The 12,017-nt window shown below is 43.4% G+C and overlaps 1 protein-coding gene across 1 annotated transcript in view; it reads left to right on the forward strand.

Moving 5' to 3' along the window:
- BRCA1 (BRCA1 DNA repair associated) overlaps window positions 1–11,770 on the forward strand; it is a 51,349-nt gene extending 39,579 nt beyond the window's left edge. The window contains exons 14-21 of the mRNA XM_081166044.1: window positions 339–426; window positions 2,147–2,224; window positions 3,863–3,903; window positions 5,547–5,630; window positions 6,722–6,776; window positions 8,286–8,359; window positions 9,413–9,473; window positions 10,845–11,770. Coding sequence (XP_081022170.1) covers window positions 339–426; window positions 2,147–2,224; window positions 3,863–3,903; window positions 5,547–5,630; window positions 6,722–6,776; window positions 8,286–8,359; window positions 9,413–9,473; window positions 10,845–10,954 — 591 coding nt within the window. The 3' untranslated portion in view covers window positions 10,955–11,770. The remainder of the gene's footprint in view (window positions 1–338; window positions 427–2,146; window positions 2,225–3,862; window positions 3,904–5,546; window positions 5,631–6,721; window positions 6,777–8,285; window positions 8,360–9,412; window positions 9,474–10,844) is intronic.
- Window positions 11,771–12,017: the final 247 nt, after the last annotated feature.

The following is a 12,017-nucleotide window of genomic DNA, read 5'->3' on the forward strand; positions in this document are numbered from 1 at the left end:
TTAGCCGCTAATCCGCTAAGCCTTTAATAGCCGCTAAACCGCTAATAGCACTAATCCGCTAAGCCGCTAATAGGGTTGCGTCGCAAGATGAAAAAACCGCTAGACGAAGAGACTCGCGGAATGGATTAATTTCGTCTTGTGAGACACCACTGTAATCTTAGTTTTAATTATAGTTTTACTGTGGTTGTTTTAATGTTGTAAGCTACCTTGGACATTGATACGGAAAAGGAGGGTGTACGTTCTTAAAAGTTCTTAGAGGCTCTATTGGGAAAGACAGCAATATCTAATGTGTTGATAAAATCAATAATTTCTAACTCCAATATTTGCTTTCTTTCTAGCGACTAGTACAGATGTTTGCCAGGAAAAATGAGAGCACTTGGTCTAATAAGATTTCTTATGAAACAACTCATGTAGTAATGAAAACAGGTGAGTTGAGAACCCAGAGGAGAACTTTCCCATCTGCATTGCCACATAAAGTGGATGAATAGGTAGGTATGCCGTCAAGACTGCCAGAGTTCAATTTAATAATTGCATGAAGAGAACCAACAACTGTTAATTGTGATTGCTTATTGAAACTCACAAGCTCAGAGATGTTTTTTTCTGATTACCAAATACTGAGCTTCCCAGATACATGTGGCTAGCCACTGTTGAACACAGAATTCTGTATTAGATGTCCCCTGGCCTGAGCTAGCACGGCAATTTTGAGGAAGTGTTGAATGGGGCTTTGAGAGTTCTGAGTCAAAATCCAAACTTGACCTTTGCTGCTATAGTTTTGCTTCCTGTTCCTTGTAGATAGAGAGGACTGCATACTCTTTGCTTTGGTAATTCAGCTTTTTAGGTGGTGGTGGTTGTTATTATTATTATTAAATGCAAGTTTCTATCCCACGTGGCTTGCAGAGATAAACTGCAAATGCAGACAAGTTATAGGAAATTCATGGATAGGAAAATAAGCTGAGCAGCTTTCTAGTAGTATAGTTTCTTGTCTTATCCTGTGGCTAACAAAATACATTATGTCTCAAAAACAAACGCGCATGCTGTTTTATTTCTTCATTTTTTCAGATTGCCAAGGCTAGCTTTCCTTGGCACATGATTTGGTTTTGTATCACCACTGAGAAGGTGATAGTAATGGATCCACCAGGTAATTCCTGGAAAACAAAAAGAGAGAGACTAATGTCCCTCCTCTGCTTTCCAAAAAGCAGTTTAGATCTTGAAAGGTGCTATAGCCTGCTTGATGCATCCTGTGAATCTGCACAGCATCCTGGCAGGTACCTGGCAGAACTTTCTAAGGGTTTCTTGCCTGTCAGACTACTTGGGCATGATCCAAAGAATTGGGCCCCTGATTACACCTGCCATCTTCCCTCCCTCTGGCACCCCTTCCCCTGTCACCTAGCAATCTTTTGAAGGTACTACTGAGCACGAGGATCTGCTGTTAAAGGAAAAATCATTTTCAAAAATCCCATTGGACCTGCCCCCATGCCCTTGGGGATGCCTAAATAATTTTATTTGTATGCCACTTTTCCTCAAAAGAGATCCTGCTCAAAACAGCTTACAACGAAGAAAACAGGTATGCATTTCAAACAAACACTACAAAAACAGTTTCATGATAACGTAGCAAAACAATAGCAAATATAATAACATGCCATACAACCCACCACATTTCAGTACTATAAATAGAACAAGATTACTTAAACAACAAGCAGCATCCAATAGCAAAATTAACAAGGGAGCTTCACGGTTTCACCTTAGTCCTAGAAACACTGCTCCCACGGTGTTGCTCACAGTCCCTCTCTTGCAGAAGCTTCTTACAAGGTTTCCAAAGGCAGGGCCGGGCCTAAGCACTAATTGAGCTCTCTCTGCTTAATCTTCCTTTTTTTAAGAATATTTTTTTATTAACCAACCAATCACATCAAATCAAACCAAATTACATAAATTCCAAATTACACAGCCGAATTTTAAGTTTTTGTTGGGGGTACCCATATTTCAAGTTCCGAAGGGATCCAATGAACTTCTTGCTTCTTACTGCTGTTTTAATGTCCACAGATCTAACCTTATGATGTTCACAGTACTATCCAGTCCTTTCTTATTATTTTTCCACATCTCTTGTTGTTATTTTCATATATTTTTCCTTTCTCTGCTTAATCTTCAGATGAGGATCTGGTTTGCGAGCGGACCCTGAAATATTTCCTAGGTATTGCTGGACGGAAGTGGGTGGTGAGCTACCATTGTAAGTGTGAACATTCATTGAAATATCTCTATTCTCTCCCCTCGCACTCTTGCAAAGTTCAACGGCTATCGGTACACTCAGGACAGGGTGTTCCACAGGGAATTTAATGTTTAGGATGCAAAATCAAAACTAGATGAAACATTTGACGATGTCCCACATTTTTGAGGGATTTTTAAAGTTCAAAGCCAACATTGGGAGGCCAAATGGGGGAGCAGCGGCAATCTTTCTCCACACCACAGGAATTGTTTTCCTAATCTAAATTTCTGCCCCCACCCCCACCCCAGCCTGCTGTTTGCATGATGTGGCTGAGGGAGGGTGGAAACATACAAGTGCCATAAAGCTTCTGGTATCTTTGCCCCTGTGGCCCTCCAGAAATTGTTGGGTTGCCAACTCCTGTCATCCCTGACCATTGGCCGCATCTATGGAGTCCAACAACCTCTGGAGGACTGCATGTTTTGAATTTGCCCACATTTTATCTAGCTTGGCCCCAAAACATAAGCCACCTGTCAGGGAACTGACATCGGAGCCTGAGGCGGAGGGGAGGCTCTCAAATGATGCTGGAGAAGGGCCAAGCAGGGAGAGAGGCAGTTCAGCAGAGGGGGAAGCAAATCAACGTTACACCAGGGATAAAGGGGGGCAGATGGAATTGGCGAGAGGGCTTCAGGACTCTTCACTGGACACCAGCGGGGAGAGCATGGGTCCTCCGCTACCCACGCCCTCCCTGCGCAGAAGACTTCCACACAGAGAGAGTAGGAGGAGACTGGGAGTCAAACAACTTTTATGTTGGAAGAGTTTTAAGAAACGCCCACTGACGGATTCTGCTAGCAACTGAGGCAGCCACGAAGTGAAGGGCTGTCCAGACAGAAAGGTTTGACAAGGCACATAGCCAGGAGAGGCGGCAACTTACGCACGAGCAACCCCATACCCATTACACCACCTTTTCAGTGTTTTTAGTCTGTCTGTCTCTTTATGCAAAGTAAAGTGTAGGCTCTGCATTTCCCACCCCACTTGAATCATCCAAGTGTGGAGTTTGGCACTAGGCAAAGAATTCACCATCCTGTGATTTTTCCGCTTTTAGCATATGTGGTCAGTAAATATGGACAGTGGTGAAATCAAGGAGAAATAAGCAAAAGATGCTGTATTTGTGAAGTTAGAGATTCAGTGCACTTCTCCAAAAGAAGGAACCATGGGAAACAAGCAAAGAGATGTAAATTTGATTTAGTTTTGCCTAATTCATACAGGTCATTGAATTCTCACCCCCCCCCCTTGGCACTTTGAATTTATTTAAAGCATCAACCCACCTAGAGTTGCTCTTGGCAGGGCCAGCCCTTGTTCCCTGGAAATAAGCCATAAACTGTTTCAGTTAGTTCAGCATTTGTATTCGTGAAGGAAATGGATTTGAAATCTCAAAGGAGTGGGGAGGATAAAGTTTCCAGCAGTGTACAGTAATACTGCCAGCAGGCAGTATTATTTAAACATGGGCTTGCTCTTTTGCACCACATTGATGCAGTATTTATTTTTTTTATTTTTTATTTTTGTATCTTGAGGTAAGAACTAAAGATTGTGTGGCAGGTGCTAAAAAGAGCTATTTACTGTATCATTATAATTAATAGTAAGCTTCTGCCTGATCTGTCCTAGGGGTTGTACAGTCACTGAAGGAAAGAAGAGTTCTTAATGAGGTATGTCTGGTGTCTGCTATTTTGCTGTTTTTATATGTGAGCATTTTGCAGAGTACTTAGAATGGGGGAGCAGGAGGAAGGGCCACTACCGAAGGTGGCCTTTTGCCTTCTGTTCACCATACTTTTCGCTTTATAAGACGCACCTATGTTTTGGAGGAGGAAAACAAGAAAAACAAATATTCTGAATCCCAGAAGCCAGAACAGCAAGAGGGATCTGGCTTCTGGGATAGCTGCGCAAAGCCTCTTCAGGGCAGCGGGATGAAGGCTCCCCCTGCCCGGAAGAGGCTGCGTGCGGCTAAGCCAGAAGCCAGGACAACAAGAAGGAAGCCTCAATGCAAAGCCTCCTGAGCGAAAAGGCAGGAGCGCTCCCTCTGCACTCAAGAAGCCAGCGATAGCTGCGCAGCCTGCATTCACTCCATAAGACGCACACACATTTCCCCATACTTTTTAGGAGGGGAAAAGTGCGTCTTATAGAGTGAAAAATACAGTATTTACAGTGGTGCCTCGCAAGACGAAATTAATATGTTCCGCGAGTCTCTTCGTCTTGTGGTTTTTTCGTCTTGCGAAGCACGGCTATTAGCGGCTATTAACGGCTTAGCGGCTTTAAGAAAAAGGAAACAAACTCGCAAGACGTTTCGTCTTGCGAAGCAAGCCCATAGGGAAATTCGTCTTGCGAAGCCACTCAAAAAACGCAAAGCCCTTTTGTCTAGCGAGTTTTTCGTCTTGCGAGGCATTCGTCTTGCGGGGCACCACTGTAAATGCTGATACTTATAAATAATTTATTGCATGCTTTAGCTGAGATTCCTGCATTGCAGGGGTTGCACTAGATGTCCCTTGGGTCCCTTCCAACTACGATTCTATGGTTCTATGTTGGAAAGGGCATTTCCAACATTATACCTCCAGCACCTGTGTGAATTACACAATGCCTTCCCACAACTTACACAGGGGTTATGTTCCAGGGATTGCGCCTGAAGCCAAAATCGTGTATAGTCAAAATCCATTGGGTTGAATGGCAAGTAGGGTTCCAAATTCATTTTTCCCCAGACCCCTGCCTCCTTTCCACCCCTTTAATTTTTTTTGCTGTGCGCGTAAAGCTGAATGCGTACAAGTTACATGGGCTTACTGTACTTGAAACACCAGTTTTTGGTGAATCATTCTCTAATTTGAATCTAAGGAAGCATTCTGTCTAGATTCTAAAGCAATTTACACCTGTTTAGACCTGTGGTTCCCAACATGGGGCGCACGCTCCACAGGAAGGCAATTTGATTTTTAAGGGGGCCAATTCGAGAATGAGTTATTAACAGTTAATGACCTTTTAGGCTTCCTCCATGTGAATAGGAAGCTCTTGAACTTCTACTTTACAATGAACATTGTAAACAGTTCAGAGTTTAGCTTTCTGTGAAGATCCAGTTATTCATTCCAGTTGTGTCTCCTTTTTAAAGGAACTTTTATTTGATTTTAAGTGTGCAACGAGAGCTATTGTTTCTATAGCCCCCACCCCCCCAAAAACCCCTCTCCTTCTGCCTCGATTTTCACAGAGAGGGTTCCACCTTCTATAGTGCAAGCATTCCTTTCCTTCTAAAGAACTGGCCAAACCAACCAGAGTTTCATTGTCATTTCATTTCATGTGTGTCGTTTTCCAGGAGGACTTTGAAGTTAGAGGAGACATGATCAATGGGAGAAACCATCAAGGACCCAAAAGAGCAAGGGAATGTCCCATTGGAAAGGTGTGCATCCATTAACCATTATCACTTATACAAGGGAATATGTATCAGGCCTGTACAATTCACAGGAATGTCTTGAGACTGTGCCCCTCTCCAGCACCTCCTAAGGTGGCACCCACTCTTCGGAATATCCTCCCTCTGCAGATTAGGATAGTGCCAACAATTTGTTCTTTCAATTTGTACCTCTTTCAATACTTTTCAAAATTCAACAAGGCTTTTCAGGACAGCGTTGTTGGATCTTGTTCATGCTAGATTTACACGTGGATTTAACATATTGTTTTAACTTGATGTTTTGTTTTTATTAATTTTTGTACACCGCAACAATATTTTTGAATGGTGGGTGGTTTATAATTATGTAAATAAGGGGGAGAAATATGAAGAATCTATGGCTGTAAGGTAAGTGTAAACAGGTAGATTATACCCTCCTGAGTAACCCTTACAGAAATGCTCAACGCTGCTTGCCTATGAGTGTGTGATTGACACTTTGTAATTCATGAAAATGAAATACCATTGATAAGCATGTATGGTGGCTCTTATCTTTTTGAGAAATAGTTATAATCAGAACCCTCTGACTACTTCTGACTATTAAAAACTAATAAGGAAGAGGCTGGCAGAATATAAAAAGTCATGTTGCCCTGTTGCTATAGAGAGAAAGTTAATTTCTAGTTCTTCAAGGAGCGAAGGAGGGTTATAATTAGGAGCTGATGCAAATTGTGTTTACGATCCTGCTGCAAAGCTTTGATTCTGCTTGGCTGAATTGTTTATTTTGCCTCCCACCCCCGGCCTGAAGATGTAGTGGCCTGCCAGTTCGGCCTGTATTTTTTGTTGTTGTTGTTGTTCTGTATTGCCTTGTCACCCTAAAGACTGATTGGGATGGGAAGAAAAATGCTGCACTTTTAGATGGAGACAGAGTTTAGTTAAGTGCTCATCTTTTATCTAAATGCCTGGTGTTGTTTTTAGCTCTACTCGGATCATATTAGCTGTACATACTCAGGTCTGAGTAGACCCCTATAACATAGTTCATACCCATATTGAGCTCCTTAGTTTGGGATTTCATTGTACACCCCTTCTGACACCTCTGCTTTCCTTTCCAGCTTTTCCAAGGCTTAGAAATATGCTGCTATGGGCCATTCACTGACATGCTCCCAGGTGAGGAGATTGCGATAAGGGAGAGAGGTTGATAAGAGCTTGAAAACAACCCAGACAATAGAAGCCACTGAGAATCCTTACTGGGAATGGAGAAGAATTGTGTTTGGTTTACATTTAAGCAAATGGGCCTAATCTGCTCCTCTCAGACTAAAATACAGATTGGAAAGTTAATTATCTTTCAGGTGTCACACATATCTGACTGTTGTGATAGTTCTTGTCTCAACAAAAGTACCAAAAGGCATTTTTAAAAGTATCTCAGGTTAAAGTAATTTTAGAAATATATGCACTGAGATGAATTCCACATTTAAATATTTATTTGTGATAAAATACATATTTTAGTGCATACAAATTCTGGTATGGATTTAAAAAAAATAAATCTGAAGATTAATCCAGAAATGGAATGGAACAAACATGAGTAAACACCTGTAAAATTGATATGGCTCAGAAATAGATTGATCTGTTAATCCCTCTTCTTGAGTTCCTTTTCGTTGTTCAAAGACAAGGAATCTTGCAAAGTGAAGCAGGATTACTATTATCTTTGATCATGCTCAGTCACCGATGAAATTGTCCAATATTGTTGAAAGAGGGACTGGACCACAGCACTCTGAGATTTCCTTGCCTGATCAGTCATTGTTTTGGACCGCTGGACAAATGTATGCTCTGCTCATATTTTGCCGCAGGAAAAAATGATTTTGTGTCCCGAATAAGTTTTACAAATTAATCTGCATCTCTTTTCTTATTCTGTATAATTTATTCAGCTTCTGGTTTTATCAGGCGGGGGGTGGGGGGCAGACTGGATCTGACCAGTGGCCAGATCTTGATGTTCCCCAGCCCCAGCAGGTGATTTTGACAGGTGGCCACCTGCCATCATCATGACATCATGAAAGTATCTTCCTTTGGAGACCAACATGAATTCAAGCAAAGCTGCTTGTGTGGTTTGAAATCAAACGGGGGCTGGGGGTGGCGCAAAGGTAGCATTTCCTTATGAGACTTGCTGCAAGCAGCATCACTGTAAACCCTGCTTTAAGCAGGAATTAGCTGCATGACCTGACTGGGAACTCTGTAATGCAGCTGATCCGAAAGGAGCTTGCCGTCGCCACCAGTCAGCTAATGAGTGCTTACAACAAACCTTGCTAGAGAGGGCACTTTAAGGTTCCTGATTCTTCCTTTGTGGCGAATTGGGGCAAAACCGCCTCACAAGCCAGATTAAGACAGCTGCTGGGCCTGATTTGGCCTGCGGAGGTTCCCCACCACTGTCATAAGGAATGGCAAGATAAGGTGTCACAGCCCACACCTTTCCAGATTCATTTAGGCAGTGATGTCTTTGGAAAACAACTCCTGAATCTCCCAAAGTTTGATCAAAATAAAATGTCCGTATATCTCCTCACAGATGTGAGGAGCTATTTGGGGCTTGGAGTGTGTGTATGTCTGATGTTGGTTGGGGTAACCTGTTCTACCATTGCATATTGATGTTGTGTCTCTCTTTCCCTCTGGGTGGAAATTGCTTAGAACAATTGGAGTGGATGGTAGAGCTGTCCGGTGCCTCTATTGTGAAAGAACCTCGCTTATTCTCACATTCAACAGTAAGTGTGGATTTAATATTGTGGGTACAGAGAAATGGGCCAATCTGAGTGTGTGTGAGAAACAAGACAGGCAGAGGGAGAGCATTTCCATTTGCCCCCTTTAATTCCTTTGAAGCACTGATGAATTTGGCTTGCCTTGTTTTTTATTCAACTTTATCGACCCATGGCCTGTGTTGAGCAAGGGTGTATGTATGGGGTTCTAATTGCATACAGAGTCAGACCAGCATCTAGCTCAGTACTGTGCAGAGTATGTGAGAGAGAGAGTTGGGCAGCCGCACCCACCGCCAGCTGGGGTCATGCCATACTTTGGCTACACCTGTGCAGCCCCTAAAAGCCTGGTCGTAAGGAAATATAACCCCTGACCTGAGAAAAGCTCCCCACCTTTGCTCCAAACATCAGTCAGATGGCAGTTTGTTTCCTAGCGCTGCTGCCAGGAATGTTTTAATCTGAAACGTGTATATCAGGCATGTGTAGTTCAGTGGCAGAATGTGACCTGCTGATGTTTGCTTTTCACGAGTCACACACACCTGACACTATATAGGACCGTGACATCTCACTTGCTGTCTGAGCAAAGAGCTATGGACAATTTGATGCTGAGAGGACATGCATACATGAGCATGTGTTGGGAGAGTGCAGTTTTCAGTGTGCCCTTAGCTTCTACCTGACATTCAGAAGACATCTGAAGGCAGCCCTGTTCAGGGAAGTTTTGAATATGTGACATTTTAGTGTATTTTTCATCTTTGTTGGAAGCCGCCCAGAGTGGCTGGGGAAACCCAGCCAGATGGGCGGGGTACAAATAATAAATTATTATTATTATTATTCAGGCCTGGTTTTTCTGGCACTGTCTTAGGCTCCTAACATATTTGCTTAATTTTTGTGTAGTTGGGAAGGTAGGAGGAAGGTTTCTCCTCAATTCCCTGTCAAGTTGCAATGCTGCAGCAAAGTGAAGAACAACCTGTCCCAACAGTATCTCTGGCTGCAGACAGGCAGGCAAATTTGATCCAGTATATGCCACCTCCTCCTCATTCTTCTCTTTTATCTTGCAACCCCTAGAACTCTACTGCTGTAGTGGTCGTTCAGCCTGAAGCTTGGAGCGAAGACACTGCCTGCCAAGGTGAGATTACTGCGCTGCCCATGCCTCCCAAGATAAACATAGGTTACAAAGTGTCCGATTGTGTACTAGTTTGGAATAATAAATACCAGCCATGACAGAATAACTGTCTAGGGGAAGCAGAATTAGCTGTGCAAGGCTCTGGATCAGGAGTTCACATTTGTTAGCTTGACTTTACTAGCCGGTAATAAGTAATGCCTAACACCAACCCCCATAGCCCTGTAGCACACACAGAGGGGTTTGGGGAAGAGGTGCTGGCTTCTCTCATTTGCACTAGTATATGGGGAAGGTAGGGACACGGGTGGCGCTGTGGGTTAAACCACAGAGACTAGGGCTTGTCGATCAGAAGGTCAGCGGTTCGAATCCCCGTGACGGGGTGAGCTCCCGTTGCTCGGTCCCTGCTCCTGCCAACCTAGCAGTTCGAAAGCACGTCAAAGTGCAAGTAGATAAATAGGTACTGCTCCGGCGTGAAGGTAAACGGCGTTTCCGTGCGCTGCTCTGGTTTGACAGAAGCGGCTTAGTCATGCTGGCCACATGACCCGGAAGCTGTACGCCGGCTCCCTCGGCCAATAAAGCGAGATGAGTGCCGCGACCCCAGAGTGGGTCACAACTGGACCTAATGGTCAGGGGTCCCTTTACCTTTACCATGGGGAAGGTAAGAAACTAAAGCAGTGTTCTGTCTTGCCACTGCTCAGAAGAGATCCCTGTGTTTTACTTTCTCCAGACTGGGATCTCAAGTGACCGCTCCAGGCAGGGAAAGGGTCTGTGTACTGCAGGCATCCTGTTCCCCAGAGAGCTAGAGTCATTTGGTGCCAGTAGGCTGGCAAGCCTATTTGTGGATACTTCCTGGTGCAACTGTAAAGTCTCACACTGATGTTTTGTAGTGGTGAGAGCTGGTTGCGCCCCCTAGCCTCCGAGTTTCCCATTTGTTTTCTGCTTGTACTTCCTAAAATGGCTTTGGAGGGTGGCACAGCAAGGTTACATGAAGGAGAAGAAAACTTTTCCTCCTTCACTGGCTCACGTATACCTGCCTCTCTTTCCCCAACATATGAAGGGCAAGGGATGTGGATTAGTGACTTAGATTAGGTCATGGGCTTGGCCCATCCTTACCCACACCTGCACACTATCACTCAAAGTTGCTTGATAGCTAAACAAATAGCTAACAAGTAATGTCAAGGGATGTTGCAGCGACAGTTCAAACCCGCTCACACAATCTGCCCCTTGTCATTTGCAGTTTTTGTGCGTCTGGCATTTTGAAAGGTCATCCATCAAAGATGCTCTGAAAGAAAGTGCATTCCTGAGCCCTCTGGGTAGAGAGAAGGGGAACAAGAGAGTGTGGACATTAAAATTCTCACAATTGATCTTGTATTGCAGGGATACCACCGCAATGCAGTGCTACTGTAGTCTCACGAGAGTGGATGCTGGACAGTATTGCATGCTATCAACGCCAGGCATTTGACGAATACATCGTGCAACAGGTGTGAAAGGACGGCCTTTTGAACACAGAATCTTCAGGAAAGGATTTCTGTGGAACTTTTGTGAAAGGCTTCCTCACAGACAGTGTGGTTTCACTTGCGAGATAAATATTTCAGTTGGCATGAAAACACCCCGTCGCCTGCCAAAGGCAGAACTTAAAACTGTGATACTTCTATCTTTGCCGTTGTGAGCCAAGCAATAATGTGTTCTTCTGTGCTGTTGCAGATGCATTATTTACTATCCAATTGCTGCCTTGTTTGGGAGACTTTTCTCTTCATGTCTTGGAGATGTAATCGTTTGAAAGAGTTATATGGATCTGAGAGCTTCAATTAACTCATGAGGATGGCAGTATTTTATCTGCTTGTTTAATGGGGTAGGGTGTTCACATACAAAGATGCACTTATGCTGGAATACTGGCATAGCAACATCTTCTAATAAGAAGCACAGTCAGACTGGAGATGGCACACACAAAAAAACCACTTCAATGGGCCTCCGGAATCATAAGGAAGTATGTCCCAAGTCATATATTTGTTTTGCTCAAAGTAAATAAATCTAGCATCTCTCTAGCAAGTTAAATGCAAACAGGTTTTGATCATTATATTCCTGGATCCACAGAAGACCCAGCCATTATTTTTGGGTTAGGATATTTGATCAGCCTACTTCTTCCATGTACCATGGGACAAAGCACCCCTTTTTAAAAAAACTTTGCTGGCTTAGTTCCCACAAGTATGGAAAAGTGCCTTTGAAACAACAGAATATTTACCACTTCTTATTGCCAAGCAAACTGAGATCCATAAATAAAATTTGCTTGTTTACAGTTAAAAGAGGGGTAGAACCTATCATGTTATTTTCTTTTTCAATCCCCCCCCCCAAGTTAGCTTTGAAAGAGTTTTACATTGCATAATGCATTTGGCGCAATCCTTCGATGTTCTGCAATTCTAAAAGCAAATAAGTCAGGTGCAGGTTTTGCTCACTCACACACTTCTGTGAGAGTCAGTTCCGACAGAGCTGCAATTTTCCCTTTTGGAATTTGTATTTCACCGATACCTACAAATATGGCTTAGTAGAAGA

The sequence above is a fragment of the Podarcis bocagei genome, assembly GCF_964188305.1.
Source record: "Podarcis bocagei genome assembly, chromosome: 13".
NCBI classification, from domain to species: Eukaryota; Metazoa; Chordata; class Lepidosauria; order Squamata; family Lacertidae; genus Podarcis; species Podarcis bocagei.